The sequence below is a fragment of the Indicator indicator genome, chromosome 21, assembly GCF_027791375.1.
Source record: "Indicator indicator isolate 239-I01 chromosome 21, UM_Iind_1.1, whole genome shotgun sequence".
NCBI classification, from domain to species: Eukaryota; Metazoa; Chordata; class Aves; order Piciformes; family Indicatoridae; genus Indicator; species Indicator indicator.
The window spans coordinates 5,161,457-5,182,494 of NC_072030.1; the positions used below are offsets into that span (position 1 = coordinate 5,161,457).

Consider the following 21,038-nt stretch of genomic DNA (forward strand, 5'->3'; position numbering starts at 1 on the left):
AAGATGCAGTGCTTCCAAACTCCCCTCACCTGGTGATTTCCTAGGTCTGTCATGAAACTCATCAATACAAATCTGCCCTTTATTGCTATAGAGATCAGTTGTTCCCTCTTGGTCCCCCACAAGCTGGTAAATGCAATAAAAACAGCTCTTCATTTCTGAAGCTGGAGAAATACAGCTGGATGAAATGTCTCTTGTCCCTCAGCTTCTAGAGGTGAGATTCTCTGGTCATATTAGTATAGGATTTTTCCTCAGGATTGTAACCAGGGAACTGGCATTTGTGGTCTCTGTTGATATTTTTGAGGGTGTCATCTCTTCCAGTTTTATTTGCAATAACATTAGGCAGATTTTTTTCAAAGTCAACCTGAAAAAAAAAACAAAACAGAAAAAATACTGTAGTAGTTTGAAACCTGTATTCACTGTTGGGTTTTGCTGTTACTTAAAGGGTATCTTGTTGCATTTTGAAATCTTGACTTCCTTTCTTATAAACCCAAGGAGTTAGTTCACTACCTAACTAGCTCTCAGACCCACAGACAGGCTCACCACAGTGTGTCCTCTCTATACATAACTACTGATTTTCTCATTTCCCCATGGAAAGTCTTTGCCAAAAGCAGCAAAAAACCTTTCTTCTAACTCCTCTGTTCATGTGAAAGGCTTGAAATGCACTCTTGGTGCTTTCCCAATTCCTTACATTTTGTGTTTCATTTGCATATTTATTTGTATTTTAGTGGAATTTTTTTTTTGTCCTGCCTTGCACTTGCCTCAGTGGTTTCACACAGCAACTCCATGATTCATGCTGTTATTCTACACTTGAAACAAATGCAAGGCAATAAATGCACTTATGATTTTTTTTTTTTCTAACTGCTTTTATTGAGATTTTTTTTTTCTTTTTCCTCCAGAAAAGTTCTGGACGAATCACAGATCACAGAATGTTAAGGGTTGGAAGTAACCTGGAAGGAACCTCCAGAGATCCTTGAGTCTAACCCCACTGCCAAAGCAGGATCACCCAGGGCAGGCCACAGAGAAACGTATCCAGGTAGGTTTAGAAAGTCTCCAGAGGAGGAGACTGTGCTGGGTGAGAGGAGGTAGTAACTCAGTGAACTCCTCTCTGGGGGTGTAAAGTGCAATTTTGTCCCTGCTTGGCTGCTGGAGCAGGGAGGGCAGAGAGAGGGCAGCCTCATGGGCCATCCCCAGTGCTGTTTGTCTCAGAGACCCCAAGTCCCTGTGTGCTGCACGCAGAGGAAATGGGTAACTTATTGCTGCCCAAGTGATCAGAGCTTGGCTGAGCTTTTGCTAGCCTGCAGTGCCTGTGCAGCACCCCTCACATGACTTGAAGCAGTGCTTGCTGGTAGCTGCCATAGCCTTGGGGATGGAGGTGCACAGACACCCCCTGGGCTCCAGGACTCACCTCCTGCCTGTCGTGTCGCACGCCGCACCACAGGGAGGTCTTGAGGCTTTCTGACCAAAAGCAGAACAGGTTGCAGACTGGCTTAATTAACCCTGGTGGGATATCTTCACCTTTACTAGGTCCTGAAAGGAGAAAATTGTGGCACTAAAGTCTGCAGAAGGCTAGGTGTGAGGCTTGGAAGCCTCAGAGCATGAGGTGAGAAGGAGTGAGACAGGAGCTTGCTGCCCTCTTCTGAGTCTGTATCTTATGAGCTGCTGCTTGTATGTTTTTTAAAGCTCTTTGAACAGCTGAGTCAAATTCTTACGCAAAAGCATATTTGTATATAGGACACCAACCTGTTATAAAGCTTATCAACAACCCTGTGATGGCACAGCCTAGGCAGCCAATGGCACTGAAGTACAGGTAGGACAGGGAGTACCAGGTGTCTGCCAGCAAAGGCCTGTGAAGAGGTAAGAAAAGCAGCCAGTGGTGACCAACAGGTATGTTTAGGTTGTCTCTTGACTGTGTCATCAAGGCACAGCCTGTGCTGCAGCTGTCCTAATCACCATCAATTCTATATCTAATGAATTTCATTAACAGCAGGAAGTCTGTCTCGAGGAAACACTAGGAGTATACCAGCAGCTTGGTTTATGCAGTCAGTATTATCTTCAGGGTTTATGACACTGTAAAAATAGACTAGAAATATAATCAAACTGGGCAAGATCAGTGCTACTGGCCATACCCAGGTACTAGTTAGAGCTGCTTCGATGCTTGTATCTCCTGTGGTACTCTTGAGAGCTTTAAAGGAACCAGAACAGTGGATTTCACCTGAAATCCATTCAGGATGCAAGAATGCTCTAGCAGGAGGGTTGGACTAGATGATCTTCAGAGGTCACTTCCAATCCCTACCATTCTCTGACATGTGAGGTGGCAGTGGCCCCTGCTGCCAGCCCACTCAGCAGTTACTGGCACACCCCAGGCACAGGCTGCAGGCTGGGGCTGTGTGCTGTGCCAAGACACAGGTGAAGTGGCAAGGACAGGGACAATACCTGTCTGGAGCTGCCGTGGTAGCCACCGTGGTCAGCACCTCGGTGCTGTTAGCCAGTGTGCAGTTGAGAGTCGACAGCTCTAAGGGAATGGACTTTGTTGGGGGTGCAGGGTAAATGAATGATCCAGTGCCAGTCCAAAATGCTAAGGTGATTCCAGCTAAGAGGCCTCCAACGGCACCCTGGGCAGGTAGGGAAAGATGCTGTTAAAGGTGATGCATGGGAAGTGCTTCTCTGCTGTTGTGAATGAGGCAGAAGTGGGTGAGGACTGCCTCCAGCCTTTGTCAGTATAAATGGGTTCTGTTCCCTCTTGAACAAGTATACAGCATGGTTGTGTATTACCCTCCAGTAACCAGAGTTGGAACAAAATTGTGATTATCAAAACTGCAATAGAGGGCTTTTATTTATTTATTTCCCTCCAGTAATAAAAGTTGAAGCAAAATTGTGATTATCAAAACTGCCATAGAGGTTTTTTTATTTATTTCCCTCCAGTAAATAAGAGTTGAAGCAAAACTGTGATAATCAAAACTGCAGTAGAGAGTTTAGTTTTACTTCTGGGTAAATATGATGGGACCACTCAGGGGGCAATATGAAATGAACCCATTTTGTGTTTTGCCTGAGTTTGTTAAGGAGGAGCAATTGAAACTATTTTGTGTCCAAAAGTGAGTATAGGCTTTCTTTTTAATGAAAGATAAGAAAGGCAGAAATAAAACTAACTAAAACAAACCAAACCAAAACACTCATGTGGATCTAATCACCAGCTCTTCCATGGCTGGGTACAGTTAAAGTCAAATGGGATAAATTCACAGTGAAAAAAAGACCCTAAACAAATCTTGGATTCCTCAAGGCTCTAAATATGAAAAGCAGCCCAAAGACAACAAAAAAACCAAACCATTTTTGAGACTAAGTTTTAAGTAAACAACACCAAGACATTTTCTTTTAGATAGGGATTTTTTTTCTCTTACCTTCCAGTTAGCCCAAGGAAACACAATGCCCAAGGTAAATAATCCCAGCATGGGCCCCCCACACATCCCATGGATAGAGAGGGAAGCCTGTGGATGCAGAGAAGAGACAGGAGCTTAGTGCAGCTGCTGAAGGGAGCGTCACAGTTCTGGATTCAGTCGGCAATTTTCACTGGGGAATGTGGTGGAGGCAGAAGGAACCAACGGTGATTTTGGTGCACAATTAAAGAGAGAATCATCCTTGGTGTCATTTCCCAGCAATGAGTAATTGGCAAAGGAGCTGGGGTTTTAATGATTTATTCTCTTTCCCTGTAAAGTGTCCACAGGAATTGTTCAGGTAATCTAGCAGTCCCCAGGCATCATTTGTCCCCAGCATTATTTGTTCAGTTCATTGTGTTTCTGAAGCAAGAGATACCTGCACAACTCCTCCCAGCAGAGATGCTGCTGCAGCCATTGAAGTGCACAGGACTCCATATAGTATACCTGGGAAAGGTCAGGCAGTGAGGTTGTCAGTGCTGGTTAATAATAGCATTGATTTCTAATTGATCTAGTGACCAGGCACCTTGGAAAAAAATCTGCACTTTGGGTTTTGATGTCCAAAGTGGACCATTACGCACCCAGCAGTGTCTTGGCAGGCAGTCCTGTGGTAGTTTTGGTTGCTTGGTTTTATTTATGAAGCAGAACTTAGCAATGAAACTCATTTGGAAGTTATTCCTCATGTAGAAATATTTCTGCTTGTGCCTTTTAAAGTAATCTGGTGAATCAGTTGGCAAACAACGTGGCTTTCTTCCTTTGACATCAGGTTTAACTTTGTGGCAGACAAAACTCTGCATGTAGAAGTCTTGAGTAAAGCCAACCAATCCTCATCTTGTGTGCCAGAGGTAAAAAATTACCCTTTTAGGTCCTGAGTGCAAACTCTAAGTAGTAAGTGGAAAAGCAAGACCAGAGAAGGGTGGAGACAGTGACAAAGACGGGGGGGGGGGGGGGGGGGGGGGGGAAGTATTGTTTTGACTCTTCTGTAATATTTACAAACATTAGTAAATGGTTATGATACTATTATAGTACTTACAAAAGGGTTGTGATGTCACCTGTGAAAAGTATCTTAAAAATACTCCAACCACTCTGGCTGCCTGGTGCATTTGCAATCTGCTTTTCATTTGTCTTTTGTATGTTTTGATTTTCCTCTGAAAAGCTGAAAAAAAAATCTCCTTCTGCACTACTCTAAGCTTGACTAGAAATGGCTTGTCAGACTGCTATAAAATAATAACATTTAGAAATGCTGCTGTAATATAGCAATAACTACACTGATATTCTCTGTGTGTAGTAAAGAAGATCCCAGAGTGTTCCCCAGTAGTTTGCAGTAAACAAACCTTTTCCAAGGATTTTAAGCAGTGGTTGTTGATGCCAGTCTGTATTTGTTTCTGTACCATGCAGTGCTTAATTGTATTGACATTCTTCTCAGGAGTTTACAAAGGGTTGCACTCCCATGAAGGTTTCCAAAGCATAAGTGTGCTTCTAGACAGTGCCCTTCAGCACTCAGAACTGTGAGAGTCTGACACTGAGTATATAAAATCTTGCCCAATTTTCTCCTTAGGAATAGCAGATGGGGGGGAAGGACAGTTTTGCTGTTAAAGAAACAGCCATTGAACCCCTTCCAGGTTACCTACATAAGCCTTTGCTGATCCAGGTGCTCATCCTCTCAGAGAGGTTTGGGAAACCTTTCTTGACCAGGTCTTCAAAGGTAACAGTTGCTAAAGCATTGATGCTGGCAGCTACTGTGCTGTAGAGGGGGAGAAGAATGTTAAGTAGCCAGGAAGCAATATAATCTCAAATAAAGTTGTATTTATAAGGAAATGCTTCCCCTTGTCCAGCACTAATACTCTTCAGAACTGTAAATTTGGTAGCCTTCCTCACACACAGGGCTGATGCTGGTGAGGTTTCTGTTCCATGTGCAACAGGTAGAAGCTCTGCTTCATGCTGGCACAGAACAAACTAGAAGCTCATCCTAACTGACCCTTCAGTTTACCAGTTTGCAAAGACCTTCGAAGTACAGACATGTTCCATAATAAAATTATTGCTGCCTTCCAAGTCAGAGGATGTGCACACAGCTGAAATGTCGTTTCAGAGCCACAGACCTTAGTGTCCCGCTGAACGCACAGGCAACAAACAGTCCTGGGACTCCTGGCATCGAAGAAAAAATATCCATAACAAAGTAGGGCATGAGCTGGGATAGAAGGATCACAGAAACAACACAAAGCAATTAGTTAAGAATTTCCTGCATGTGGAAGAGAAGTAGCTGGTTCTGAGCATGTTGCTAGATTGAGATTTAGTTACAGCTTAACAAGGAGTGTCAGTGAAGGGGATGTCACTTGGTAGAAGTGGTCAGTTAGATTAATACTGCAGGAGTGCAAGAATAGAGATGTTCTAGCCCTGATTTAGCAACCACCCAGAGTGCCCAAGTGCTGAGAGGACATAAAGCATCCCAGAAAACTTAATCTCTAGCCTTGCTATGTCTGGGACCAAAGCAGCTCCTAGTTATAATACTGGGTATCAGTACCTGATCAGGTGCTGAAATGAAAGCAGCAGTCCAAGGGTCACAACTCCTGTAATGAGAGTACATCACCAAACCACAAAATACTGCACACCCCAGGACTGTCCAAAGTCCCAGTAAATTCAGGTAAAGTGCCCTAGAAGGAAGGAGAGAAATTCTGCTTAGCACAAGATGTATATGGAGCAGCTCTTACAAGGTGGTGGGGCTTGAAGGTCTCTCGTGACTTGCTGCTAGTGATGTTCTTGCTGTTGTGCCTTCTGAACAGAGGCTAAATTTCAACAGAATAAATTGATATAATCCATCATAACCTCCAGAAAAAATGAGTATGATTGCAGGTCAAAAAACAGGTAACTGTTTGAAGGAGAGAAAAAATATGACTTTTATACTTGAGCCCAGTGGGCAAGCAGTCAGCCTGGGTGTAAGAAAAAAAATCTGTTTAGTAAAATGTGCATAGCTCTGCACATACTAATGCTGAGCTTGAGGGAGGTAGCAAGCTGGAGTCCTATGTGTTTGTATTGTGCAGTTCCACCAATTTCTTGTTATACTGTAGAATTTTAATAAATTATTTATGGGGGTGATTTTATTCAGATCTTATCTGATACTCCAGTCCCCCTTCAAATCAATAGCTGCTTGAATACAATGCCAGACAAATACAATTCTAATCAATACATTTTTTCACAAAGCTGTAGGCAGCACAACTTCTGTGTGGACATCTTTTTCGTACTCTGCTTCTGAGGGCAGCCTCACCCCAAATGAGTAAACTGCACAAGGTAGATAGGTACCCATTTTTCTTTCTGCATTTACTAAATCCATTTAGAGCCGGAGGGACTAAAACAGTCAGGACAAAATTAGTTTCCTATGACCCGATGGAATCCCAGTATTTACTGAACATAACTGACAGACTGTTTGTGTAATTCCTTGGCAGTGTGTGTGATTGCTCCAAGAGGTTAGTGACAGGTAACTTACATCTTAGCATGCCTTTCTGATTTGCAAGAAATGCATCTCTGTATTGTGGACTGATTAACTCCATAGATGCCAAGCCATGTAAATGTTCCCCCAATAACAATTGTCCAGAAGGTATGTCGCCTCAAAGGATCAATGTCAAAGCTAGAAGAGAGTAGGAGAAGCAATTATTTTCATTTATTTGCACACTTTTAAGTCAGGGTAAATGCAAATCATGTAGATTCAGTCAGAGGACCAATTAATTGAGCTAAATCACATTTTAAGGGGTTTTATACTCAGATTTCAGCTCCGTGGCACATTGCAGCAACAGCCCTGCAAACCATTCTGCCTGGGACCTCAAACTCTGCAAGGAACAAGGGCAACTGCTGAACTCTAAAAATCCTCCACACTCTTAGTTACATCATCATGCTGTGTTATTTCCTTTGCAAGAAATTGCTTCCACTGCAGCCTTATCTTTTATTAACAATGAAATTTCATTACTCAGTAATTCTGGGCAGTACAAGTACATCTTTCTCTATTGCATCTGTCGTCTTTGCAGTTCTGCTAATCTTGGGAGTAGAACAGATAAAATTTGACCTTGCTGCTAGATTCTGTCAGTGACTTGCCTTAATCAATTAACTTTTCAGTCAAGGCCATAAACAGCCAAAGAAAGGTCAATTTGCTGTCCCAGTGCACTGGTGCATCATTGCTAGCTGCTGTGGTGAGTGTACCTAAAATGAAGCACCAGTTTTATGAACAGCAAATGAAAAACATGTACTATATATATTGGAAGCAATAATTGGGTTGTCTTTGTAGCTAAAGGAAGAAAAATGGCAAAGTTCCTTTTCATTTCAGTAGGGTTTTAATTTCTTCAAAGAGGGTAACAGAAAGAGAAGTTGAGCTTTGCTGGAGGCCAGCTGCATTCCCCCAAACTGAAGAAACAGGGAAAGGTCTTCTCTGCCACTGAGGCTGTTCATTGGTATTGTGATAACGACTCTGAGTATTTTTTGGCTTAGTGAGGGTAGGGTTTCTGAACAAGAACCACACAAAAAGAAAAGGTTTGCACCATTTGTTACTTACTCAAATATGTTCAGTCGTGATCCTTCATAGGCAGTTTCCCAGACCTTAGCTGATCCACCACTCAGCGTAGTTCCTCGAATCAAAACAGTCACAAAGCCAGCCACCATGACAATCATTTGAAATGCATCTGTCCAGACAACAGCTTTTAGTCCTCCCTAGAACAAACAGAAACTCTGTGTTCTCATCTTTCCTCTTGCTCAAGTACAGTAAAAGGTAGGAAGCCCCTTTATTTCAGGAGCTGTATGCATAGTGTCTAACAAATCAGGACTCCTTTAAACTTTGTGTTCTCCCATGAAGGTTGTGTTTTTACAGGTCAGGAAATGACACAGGGCCTAAATGGTTTGTCTGCAGTCATATGAGAATGTTTGACCTCCAGTTAAATGCTTGGTGTGGAACAAAAGCTTGGGGAATACAAGCTGGCTGCTTTGTACTTCCCATAGACTGAACAATTCTCAGAGCCAAGCAGCCCACAGTTAGCCTAACAGAAAAATAACACCACAAAATTTGCAGCTCACCTTTCTTCCATGGCTGCATTCATATCAGATCAAATCCATGCTAGAGCAACACACACACTAAGTGTTTTTGACAAGGTTGGAATGATACGTTGAAAAATTCATTAGTGGTAATAAAAAATGAGAAATGAGGTTGTGTCCTGAGCCTCAGGGCTCTGCCACTTCCAGTGTGAGGTCTGATCTGGAGTCTTATATTGCTTCCACTCAGAAGCAAAGCTCTCTATGATCTGCTGATTGTCCTTCCTTGGTTTTATCACTTTGTTCTTGGTCTGGGGTGACACCAGAGGCACATTTTTCATCACAGTGTTTTTAAGTCTATAACTTGTTATAGATAAGAGGAATCATCTTCTCAGAAGTTCTAGTATGCCACAGGAATGTTATCACCTCCTTATCTGCACTCTGCCTCAAGCTGTGTGGTTAAAACCTTGAGACATACAGCAGAGCATTTGAGAAAAATATTTTTATCTCCCTACAGACTTGCTTATACTGGAGTCTAAAAGAAATGTATCTGTGTTCTCCTGCTTTAAACTTCAGTCCTTTGGACTGCATGGTGAAACCACCCTTCCACAGCAGCCTGTCATGTATAAAAGATGGTTAACAGTCTGTGCTCCAGCTGTTCACTTCTATCTGCTACATACCAGTGTGCAATAGAAAGTGCAGACAAATCCTGTTGCAACTACAGAGCCCCAGAGATCAAATCCAGTGACTGTGGAAGCAAAGAAAACCACATGGTTAGCAAAATGGGGGTGGGTGGTGTGGGCAGTAAGGGAAAAGCTGTCATCCTTTCACCTTAGAAGGGTGAGAAGAATTACTCATGTTAAACTTCAGTGTCTGTTAGGAGCTTTGCTGGGTTGTTCAGGTTTCTTAATGCTATTGGATGCTGGTTTGCATTGTTGTCTCCTTGCAAATTGGATTTAATTAGCTTTCTGGCTTGCAGAAGTAATACATAGGAAGAGTAATTTATAAGCAATGCTCTCCTTCTGTTCCTAGTCCAGAATTTTCTCCTGGGAAATCAAGTTCTTCAGAGATTTTCAAAGAATCCTAAGGGGGGGAAAAAAAACCAAACCCAGCCTCAAACTAAATTCATTCCCTACAACTAGGAACAGTTTAACACTCAAATGTGCTGCATTAAGGCAATTTTGCATGCTCATTTTTCTTCACAAAATTAATTCACACAAATTTTGGTTTTCTTTATATTGAAGTGAGGCTGAAAGGACTGTAGCTGTTCAGCCTGGAGAAGAGGAGGCTTATTGCTCTCTGTAACTCTCTGAAAGAACATTGTAGTGAAGTGAGTGTTGGTCTCTTCTCCAAAGTAACAAGCCACAGGACAAGAGTAAATGGCCTTAAATTGCATCAGGGGAAGTTTAGATTGGATATAGGGAAAAATTTTGTTATTGAAACAGTGGAACAGGCTGCCCAGGGAGGTGGACATTCTTAGAGGCATTCAAAAACCATGCAGGTGTGGCACTTCAGGACATGGCCTGGTGGTGGGCTTGGAAGTGTTGGGTTGATGCTTTGACCTGATGATCTTAGAGATCTTTTTAAACCTTAATGGCTTGATGATTCTAAGTCTCTCCCAGGAGGTACAGCTTGTGAGGGCCTGTCTGTCAGTGAAGGTTTCTTATTAGCAAAGTTAGTATGGTCTAATTGTTCATGGACATGAACTGCCAGTTAATGTTCAGTTAAGCCCCAGAGGAAGGGAGCTCAGCACTGTGTGAGAGGTGGGGCTGGGCACACTGGATGCCATAAGCAATGAAATGAGCTTCCCAATCTCTTCCTAATCGATTTTGGTGAAATCAGGAGCTGCAAATCTGGTTTGTGAAGATGATTTCAAAGTGTTTGTACAGAGAGCAGCACAGCATTCAGCTGCAGCGAATGGAGTTATGCCCATGGGAACCTGGACACAGGGGACAGAGAAGGGGGAACCAAAGTACAGAATGTGGTCTTGGATCATCAGCCTGCACTGTGAACTTTGTCAGGACATTGAGAAATTGTTCATTGCTAATGCCTTTGGATGGTTGCTGAGTGCAAAGGAGAGCAGAACAGCAAACACTGGGCTCCTGCAAATGTTATGGTGTGAGAGAGAGCTGAGGAGTCAGGAACACAGAGCTGTGAGGTGCAGGCAAAAACCTGCCTGCAGAACTCCTGAGGAATTATTATTTTTAGACTTCTTTGTTTTCCTCCCTGTATTCTGATTGCCTTATGGTGTGGATATTTGGGGTAGCCTTGTAGTGCAGCATGGGAACTCACCTTGGTTAAGAGCCAGGGATGGAGCATAAACCACTATTCCTGTGTAAAGGACCTGAAGGAATAAAGGTTCATGAAAAACACAAAACAACATGTATTTGACAGCTCAGTGATAAGGCTTCTATTTAGAGTGAGGCTCAGAGCAACATTCCAGATCTAGAGATCTCTTTAGATCAGCTTGTATTGTACATGGGTTTCTGTTTCAGCCTTTACAAAAGAAAAATCTTTGGTTTAATTATTTTCTGCTGGGAGGACCATTATGTCTTGGGGTTACATATTTCACCCCTTGCTGTGATGACTGGATGACTAAAGTATCCCTGCCAAATGTCAAGAGGGAGCTCTCAGGACAACACAAAGAGCAATGCAGAGATAAGGTGGATTGATTATGGAAATTAAACTTCCTTTGTCCCATTCATTCCCTTTCAAAGTAGCTGACTCAATGTCCTTCATGCATATGTTCTGTCAACACTGAGGGAAAAACAAAGCCTGGAAGTCAATTAGCATTCAGATCTATTGCTATATATATTTCTTATGTAGAAAGAGATGTCTTCCAATATCCCATCAAATCCCATCTTTCCATCAAAAATACATAACTACTGTCATTTTTTGAGATGGTCCCTGCCGGGGCTGGAGCAACCTGGGCATCTCCTCAGGAGATTCAATGTGCAAAGGCTTTCAAATGAGACACCCCAGTGTCATCAATGGGGTAACTGGTGAATTAAGTGTACCCAGTGCACCTCATCTAGCTTCTTAGGAAGGGCTGAGTCCACTGATTTGCAGAGAGACTTCAAGTGAACATAATGAGACCAAGAATTTGAGAAGCTGTGAGTTCAGCACAGCATCCAAGTGTCAGGCATCAAGAATGCATTTTTAATCCTAAAGAGGAGAAAGCTACAAAGTTAGGAAAACAGCTGTGCTTTCTTCTTGATATACACAGTCCAAGTGAAGAAAATAAGGAAGAGTACTCCTTAAAACATCTCACTATAAAAAATGTACAGTCAGAGATCCATCTGAACACCTGTTGGGTGGAATCAGCACAAGCAAAGAGCGAATGTCTTCTTACCGTCTGCAGGACATAGATCAATGTTGCAGCAAGGCGAACAATCTTGTTAAATCTTAACTCCAAATACTAGGAAAAAGAGGAATTTCAGTAAATTGCACGCATAGCATCCATGACACAGCTATTAACCTTCTGTTTGCCCTGAGTAACAGCTTGTTGTGCAAGGAAAATTACTGGCAACTGGCACTACTGCCATGAGTAACGAACAGGAGAGCAGGAGTGTTATCATGCAGAGAGAACTACATTGGAAGACATTCTCTTAGCAGTAGAATGGACTTGAAGTTACATTTTGGGTCACAGTACTCAGTATCTGCTTGTACTGGGAATAACTGAAAGAGCCCAGTGGCTACAAGGAAAATAAATGTAAACTTCACATGGAAGTATATTCCAGCCATATGAAGAGGAAACTCAAGGTTGTCTCTGGGAGAAATAGCACAGTTTGCCTCCTGTAGTGACAAAAGTGATGGTGGGGCAGATGGAGAAGCAGCAATTGAGTGCCACAGTGCTTGAGCTAAGCTGACTTCCTCACTTGGTCTGCCTCAGCCTGAGGCCAAATCATCAATATGGAGAGGCAAGTGGGCTCCTCATAGACTTCTATGTGGACGTAGAAAAGTGTTCCAAGTTACCACACAACTTATGTGTTATATGGTATATATGTGTTATATGGTATATATGTGTTTATAGAAAGAGATCCTGGAGTCTTTCTATAGAGTTGACCAAAAAAAAGTTAAATCTCTGTTGTTAACCCTGTGGTAGCCCCCCACAGTGGGCTGGACCTCTTCATGTGCCATATTTCTTTGTGCTCCCCAGCACTCAGGAGGCACAGACTCCACAAGTCTCCTCTCTTTTACAAATCTCTAGCCATAGTACTTCCAAAGCAGTTTCTTTCTTATTAATTTTGTTCATCACAGTATGCTAAGGGTTGGGAGGGACCTCTGGAGATCATCAATTCCAACCCCTCTGCCAAGGCAAGTTCACCTAGAGAACCTGCATATTCATCTTTCTTGTGTCTCTTGCCTGCTAAGCCCAACATTCTGCCATACAAATAAAGAGCTAACTTATGGAATGTCACTCATTTCTAAACATAATTCTTGGAGTCAGCAGAGTCATGTTCCCAGCAAGCTTGAAGGGGCTCTCTGGCTACAGTGGTACCTTTCTTAGATAGTTCAGATGAGAAAAGTAATTCATTCTCTGATCTTGCCCCAAAGCAAGCTAGAAAATGCAGTTACTTGTGACAAGGGACATAGTCACTCAATCTGAACTTTTTCCAACCTGTAACTGAAATATTTCCAAATACCCAGGCAGAGCTGTTTGACCCAAGCCTCTCCTTGGGTTTGGGCTTTCTGTTACCAGGAAGCTTCTCCCAAACTAACATTTTTCTTGCAGTTCATGCTTAGTTGAAGCTGCTCATAAACAGGAGCAACCAAATTTTGCAGCAGTTGATTAAAGTGACTAAAAGGTTGTCACCAAATGTTCAGTAGCTGCCCAATGGGTGCACAGACAATGAGGGCTGCACACTGTGCCCCTAGCAACAACATCACAAGGACTGCTGATTCTTTGTGTTTCTTTTTTAACTACTAAATTGTCATATGAAGACAATAATGTATTCCAGGAGAAATGCCAGCCAAAAACTCTAGAAAATTCAGAGGCCATTTGTGTTATTTCTTAGAGAATCTCTGGATTCATTCTCCAGCCCTGACTCTTTTTTTTTTTTTTTTTTTTTTTTTTTTTTTTTTTTGGAATGAGATCTCCCATCACCTTTTTTCTTTATGCCTTATTCCCACCTCACCTTTTTGATTATCAAATATCCATGTTTATAATAAATATGACTAAACTGCCAGATCTAAACCAAGTTTGAATTGGATGCTCTTGAACTTTGTTCTTAAGGTCTGCCTTTAAGATCTGCTCTTTAAATGGACTGGAATAGTTACTTATAAGATCAGAAGCATTAGGATATGCTTTAAATATCTTCCAGCTGCAAGTTAATTTGGTGCTGGTGTGTAAAACTTCATCCTGTTTTTGCCATATATGCATAGCAGAGGCTCTGACCTCAGTTTTTGCTTTCAGCTTCTGCAATAGAAATAACTACTTAGAACAACACAACCTGTTCCTGAACATAATTCCTGTGTTGACACTCACGTTCCGTAAAACACGGCAGAAACTCCTCTGCCAGAGATTTTTCTCTCAGCTTGTCTATTTTCCTGATATTGACTTGTGCTAGAATAATGCCTTTTTGAAATCATTTTGACTTACCTCATAAGTGCTTGTAATGCCAGATCTGTAAAACACAGGTAGAAAAAGTTCGGCAGTGAAAATGATGACAAGCGCGTAGGAAAGGAAGAACAGCACAAAGGATGCCCCATAGCGATAGACTTCAGAGGGTGTCCCCAGGACTGTTACTGCTGACATGAAGCTTGATGTCAGAGAGAAAGCTATTGGTCCACATGTCATCTGCCTACCACCCACCAAAAATTCCTTTGAAGTTTTCTTCTTCCTCTCTTTGACAGCGAAAAAGACTCCAATGCTAGCACACACTAAAAAGAGTGCCGCAAAAACAGCATAGTCCCAAGCCGTAAACGTTTTGACTTCTGGGGCTACGAAGTTTGACATAGCACCAGCTGGAAAATTCTCTGGTGGAAGAATCTGGTTCTCTAGAGCTGTTGCTCTGAACAGACTAACTCAGTTGACAGCAAAGTTGAAGCTTATCTGTAGCTCATCAATTGCAAATAATAGACTGTTCACCTAGGAGATTTGGGTGTGGGTGTATGTGGGGGTGTAGGTGTGTATCTGTGGGTGTGTATCTGTGGGTGTGTATGTGAATCCAGCTCAATTCTAAGGACAAAAACAAAAAAGAGGGAAGGATGAGCTGGGAAGGTGCTGAATGCTCTTAGACCCTCGTGCTGCCAGTGCTTCTGACAGGCAGGCTGGAGTTGGGGGGATCTAGCTGTGAAATCTGTAGTACGCTCCCTTTTTATCTGTGAGGTTTTAATTTAGGGTTAAACATTAGCCTGACACATTGACTTGATTTCACTCTCTTCCAGCCTCTCAGTATTTTACAAAATTGATTGAGAAGAGCAAAGAAAGCAATAAAGGACAGTGAACTGAAGGAAAGCTCAGTGTGGGAGCTGTGACATCACTGGTGAGTTTATTTTCAGATGGGCAATGCCCTTGGATGGTTAAAAGCTAAAACTGAAAATCAAGCATAGGGTTCAGAATTGTTTTTTAGCATTCTAAGTGTGCTTCTTGATAGACCATCTGGAAATTAAGGCTGCCCTGAAGAACTGAAACCTTTAATGGTTAAAAGTAACTGTGCTGCTTTCAACCCTACCGTGGCCCAGGCTTGGTGTGTTTGGGAGCCCAGGATACCTCCAGAGGAGCAGAGGTGTGGTTTGTGCTATGCTGTTTGAGGATGATCTTCAGTTAGAAACTAATTTTTCAGTGACCACTGCTAACAGCACTTTTACTTATAGCTCACATGTATAAATAAATAAAGCTGCCCATGGGCTCAGTGCATAGCAATTGGGGTTGAATTCCAGGAAGCTTTTTCCAACAGCAAAAATTCCTAGTGGCCTAAATGTAAGCCTGCAGAGACCTTTGTAAACATTTCTTGAAATTAGGAATGGTCTTTCTAGGAGAAAAGTATCTTTTGATTCTAGTATTTTAAACAGACAGTAGCAGATTTGCATTTTTATGATGCTAAAGCCCTCTGATACACTTTCAGCAGAGCTTCCTGGTGGTGCTCAGAATACCCAAATTCTTTTAGGAAGTGTCTATCATGTGTTCAGTTAATAATCAGCAGATGACAACTGGGCTCTTTGGCAACTACCCAACCAGGAGGGAGTTCTCCTAGTGACTTGGGGCAACATCATTAGATGTGATGAAAATAGAAGACAAAAAATAGTGAAACTGGTCTTGGGTAAGGTGGTTGAGAAGTGAAAGGATTGGAATAACCCTCAGAGAAATAGGTGTGTGCATCCACATTAAGATACCACTCATGCAATTAACACCTGCATGGTCAGATGGTCTCTTTGAGACACCTGATAGGGCCTGAATTAATGGGACCAGAATCTGGCAGATGAAGTGGACCTGTGGGAGGTCCTTTCTCTGAGCAGCTTCTTCCAATTACTTGTTAGTATTAAGGAGAGCCATGATGAGACTTCTTTATATAGATATCTAGGGTCAAACACAAAACTGGGTGGGGGGATTGGGGCAAAATGTGGATTGCCCCCTAAGATGTTGGTGTGATGAAGTGATTTTCCCTTTGTCATAGAGATTTGCTCACAAGAAAGAATAAAACCATTCCTTACATCTCTAGAGGGAAAGGCAGAGAACTCTACCCTGAGTTCTGCTACTTTATTTGCTAGATACAAACATCATTTTTCCTTGATTTATGAGAGCTTTCCCTTTGAAGTAAATGCCAGTTGGGAATGACTGAAGTCATCCCTTTCTGAGGCCAGACCAATACCATCCAATCTGATGCAAGATGATCAGACCATGAATATTTTCCCTGCCTTCAGCTGAGTTAGTCTGCTGAATATTTTTGTCATGAGTGACAGATCCAGAACCTGACCCTTGATCACAGCCTGATTGATTGTTAGTGCCAACAAGAGGTAAAAATGAGTTTTGATTTCCTGAAATGGCTTTAAAAATTTTTGTAGCTTCTGCACTCATTTTGGTGCTTCAGATTAATACTTGAGTCTTAGATTTTGCCATAGGAGTCATGCTGGAAGATAATATCAAATCATATATAAAACTGGATATCAGTTTGTTCATGCTGCTCCAAATACTTCTATCTATATATTGAAAATACCCCTGATTTAAGAGAAAAAAATTACAATCTCCTCATGTATGCATACTTTGTGTATTATTCATAAAGAGCAACAGCCTCTCTTTATAGCATTGTGAAAAACAGATATTGTAGATACTTCTCTAAGCAATTCCCTTCTGACACCTGTGAGGAAGTTCTTTTATTTAGTATATGCTGGTTTCCATTAAAGAACCTTTAACCCACAGCTGCCAGGTAAATGTCTGAGCAGCACCCAAGTATCTGAAATATATTTTTATTTCCTAATAATGCAAATAATAAAATCAAATCTGTGACTGGTTTCTTTTGCTATGTAGTAGACAGGAGGTTTACTGTGCCCTGTTACATGACTGAATCATTTTCCAGCTTCCTTCTCAATATTTTTCAGTGTAAGGCTGTGAAAAATTCATAGAAATAGACAGTGGAGGATTTAAGTCACATTTAATTAGGTGGGGCTGAAAGAGTAACTTTTTTTTTTTTTTTGAGGAGAAGTAGGTTTCTGAAGCACAAAATACACTGAAAACCAAAGATGTATCCTTCAGAAGTCCCTGTTAAACTTAGTATCATTCTTTGAGGGTGGACTTTGTCTTTTCTTAAGAGGCTTCTCTGTAATGATTATCTTTCCTCAGAAAGACACGCTCAGTTATCTATACAAAGATGATTATAAGCCAGCAGCCTGGGGAACTGGAGGTATTGCTTATCCTTTCAAAATCAGTTCCCGGGGACACCGAGTCCTCCCAAGGGGTTGCTCTTCCCCGGCAGCACCAAGTCACGTCAGGGCAGCCGGCAGGGACCGCAGCGCCGGTGGAGTCTCACCCCACCTGTCGACTGGATTTTGCATCTTGAGATGCAAAGCTTGCAGAGTTACTTGCAAACCCAGTCGCTGTGCCGAGCTGGGGCTTTGTTTCATATCCAGTTAAGGAGGAAAATACCTGTCTGGCACTGAGAATTAGATTCTCCTCTACAAAGACAGTGAGCTGAGAAAAAAGTGTTGGTGTGAAACATTAGATTTTGGATAATTGCATTCTCAAAAACTCCACGACTTAAATTCCTGCATTGGTTATCATTTACAAACATGAAGTGCAGTGAAAGAGGTTCCTCTCTACCATGTGGTTGCACTTCCCAAGGACATGAGCCCCCTTCACAGCTCCACAACTGCTCCTCTATGGCACCATGCCAGCCACCCAGCACACGGAGCAGCATCCTGGCTGGATATTTTTGTAGGGAGGGAAAAATAGTGCATAGGGAAGTAGTTTGCTACTTACCTACCTTGGGTAATGATTAATTTTCCAGAAATGGCAAAGATATCGTGTAAAATGATGTTTTGATTCAAATATCAGTTAAAAGAAATGATCAAGTATTGCAGTCAGGACCATAACCTGTGCAACCCCTGCAATACCTCCGTGACAGATAGGAGCTGGCTGGAGGTGCTGAGATGGCTGGTCCTGACCTGGTTGTGAAACAGAGTCAGAAAGGCTGCTGCACTCCTGGTGTGGACCCCAAGGAGATAAGACTGTCCTTTGGCTCAGCTCTGTTTTGCACTTAGACACTGTGGACAGCTTTCCAGCCTGTTTTGGAGCACTCCCCAGTTATCATCGTGGGACACTTTACCTGTGGCATGTCTCATACTTGCTCTGTTCTGATGTCTGCCACTGCTGCAAGTCCCCAAGTTTCAGAGGAAGCTTCCAGAATCAGATTTTCCATTTTTCCCTCTGGTTTTGCAAATGGAAGTGTCTATGTGAAAGAGAAGGAACACACATAAGGGTGAGCCTGGCAGGGAGAAGGGAAAGAGATGGATGGAGGGAAGGCAGGGCAGGGCTGTGCTGGGGACATTTGTACTGCATTGGCTGTTTTGGATTCTTACAGGGAAAAGCAGAATGTTGCTAATATGAAAAAAATATAACTTTCTTCTACTTGGCTCACAGGTAGAACTGGCTTTGTAATTTAAGGCTGTGAAGCTGGATTTTTCATTTACTGCCTGAGAAGAGAGAGATGTACAGACTGACAGAGGGAGGAGATGTCTCAATCCCAGCATATCTCTTCAAAAGGCAGCAGTCAAGGACTGAACAAAACAGCAGCATTACATTCTAGTTTCTTTTAAAAGAAGGATAAGGTGCAGCAAAAGTAAGACCTCTTGTATGCGGATCAAAAAGCACTTCAGGAACTCTACAGCAGCTGGGAAAGAAAAAGGGAGTTGAGGTCTCCCTGCAGGTGATTTAAGGATAAAGTAGCACAGAGTGCACTTTGAGAGGATGAAAAAGTATTGTGTGTTTCATTGCTTCTGTGCTGTTAAAAGCTCCATAAACCAAAATCATCTGTGTTGGCTTTCAATTGTTAATAAGAAGTAGAAATACTGCCTCAGCCCTGGAAGAAGCATTTGGAAGCAGTTCCACAGCAAGCTTAGGGAAGGAAAGATGATGTGTACCTAACAGGATGGTTGTTAATGGTCCATACAGGAGGTCTGTGCTGCTCATGCACAGTTTTAGTGAGCGTTCCTACTTACAGGAAAGCTGAGGATCACAACTTTCACTTACCCACATGTTACTCTACTAAAAGGGAAGGAGAAAGTCAGGCAGTCCCTGAGGAATGAAGCTGTAACACTAAATTGGCCTGGCATCTTTCCCCAGACTACAAGTTTCATGCATTCCAATGACCTTGTCTTTTAAAAGTACCTTTTCCCACGTCATAGAAAACCCAAATCAAAGGAAAACCTTTTTCAGTAGGACTTGGAGTACAATCATCTTTCCATAATTATTTTTTTATTGGTTGGTTTATTCATTGTATCATTTTTGCTTTTCTTTCTTAATGCAGTTCAAAGAGATCTCTCCATCTCATTTTGCCTATAGAATTTCACTCTCCTTATTTACTGGGATCCTTACCTTGCTATACAGCACAGCACAATATTACCACACTGCAAAAAGGTTTTGTTTGTTTTTCTGCAAAGGGAATAACCCCTCTTGAACTGTTAAACTACTCAGATACTGCTTGCTATTCTTGTACTCCCCAAATTACTGTCTGCTGTTGTTTTAAAATAAAATGGCTTAAAATAAATTAAAATAATCAAAGATCAAGAGGTAGTCGTAGTTCAAAAAGGCCAGAAAATCAGTAATTAAACAGAAATTTGCCTGTAACTATTTCTCTAGAAAGAATGGGGTTTGGAAGAGCTGGACTGCTTTAGTTTTGCCTCTAATGTATGGGGTGAGTAGGAAAGGAGTGAGACTGGGGCTTTTCTATAAGTCTTAGACCTGACAGACCTTCTCTCCTGACTTGTATCTGAGGGCCTAAAGCTCTTACTGCTCTTCTAAATTCTTGTGATTAATTTAAACCCAGGTGTGTGCATTTTTATATGGACCTTTACTTGGGCTGTCTTTAAGGCTGGAGAAAGCTCTTCTTATCCATCCCTCAAGGGCCAAAAAGCAGAGAGAGGGGGAGAAAAAAATGTCTGGAGGGTACCAAAAATTAATATGACATAAAGCAAGCATTAGGAGTTGGAGGACATTTATTTAGCTTAATGGAAAACAGACTTTGCCCCTAGAGAGTGGATAGGCAGGGAGTTCATGTGTGCTGCCACATTAGGCTGTTTCTGTCAGAGCTGAGTGTGTCAGAGCTCTGCACCTCATGTGAAGCTGGACGTGAGATGTGCTGCCCCAGTAATTACTTTGGAACCAAGCAAGGGAACGTCATAACAGCATGAATGGCTGTAAAAAAGGCTCTGGAATTTGCTTATGTGAACAATTACTCCTACATCTGTTGGCTCTTTTGGATAAACTGCTCAGCTTTTCCCTGCTGTTGACTCCCGTAGAGCAGGGGCACTCCTGTTCTGCTTGTTTTGGGGAACTGGAGGTGTCACTTGGGAATAATTTGAGGAAACTTGTGCTTTGCTTGTCTGGGGGTGCAGGCAGGGGAAGCAGATTGCATTTTCGATGCAGACTCCAGAGAGCATCTCTGAACAGGTATCAGAAGGACTTCAGCTTGTGGTGGCACCTGGTGAACCTGGAAGGATAAGCTAAAGAAATGTCTCAGGTTCACCCCAACTCTTGTGAACTGTAGCAAAGGGGGAAAAAGCTCAGCTGGAGGCACACAACAGCCTTTTGTACTTCTTTTAGAAGTATATAGATCACAGCTCCCTGCTCAAAAGTGAGCATCTTCCTGATGCCTAGGAGAAACATTTGCAGGATGCCAAGGCTGCACCCACAGCCCATTGACAGTCACTCAGCCGATGGGCACCAGCACATAGAGTCAGCAGGGGTTTGGCTTGGCATCTCCAAATCCCACAGATGAGAGTTTGGACTGGGATCACACACTGTGGAAAAAATCCTAATTTAAATTAAAACCAGTTATAGCAAAAATTAGGGCTGCATTCTGCTGCCTGCTGAAGCTTTTCTCTCATAATGGGGGGGGGAATGAGATAGATCAAGTTGGTGCTTAGGTGGCAGCTTGAATCACAAAA

The 21,038-nt window shown here is 42.2% G+C and overlaps 1 protein-coding gene across 1 annotated transcript; it reads right to left on the minus strand.

Moving 5' to 3' along the window:
• Positions 1-205: 205 nt before the first annotated feature.
• Positions 206-14,394, minus strand: SLC5A12 (solute carrier family 5 member 12). The gene is made up of 15 exons (XM_054390488.1): positions 14,038-14,394; positions 11,788-11,853; positions 10,728-10,779; positions 9,116-9,183; positions 7,966-8,120; positions 6,910-7,050; positions 5,950-6,079; positions 5,528-5,616; positions 5,060-5,172; positions 3,808-3,875; positions 3,396-3,482; positions 2,434-2,612; positions 1,741-1,844; positions 1,406-1,527; positions 206-361 (listed from the first exon to the last, which is right to left on the minus strand). Exons 1-15 carry the CDS (start codon positions 14,392-14,394, stop codon positions 206-208), a joined length of 1,887 nt encoding a protein of 628 aa, XP_054246463.1.
• Positions 14,395-21,038: the final 6,644 nt, after the last annotated feature.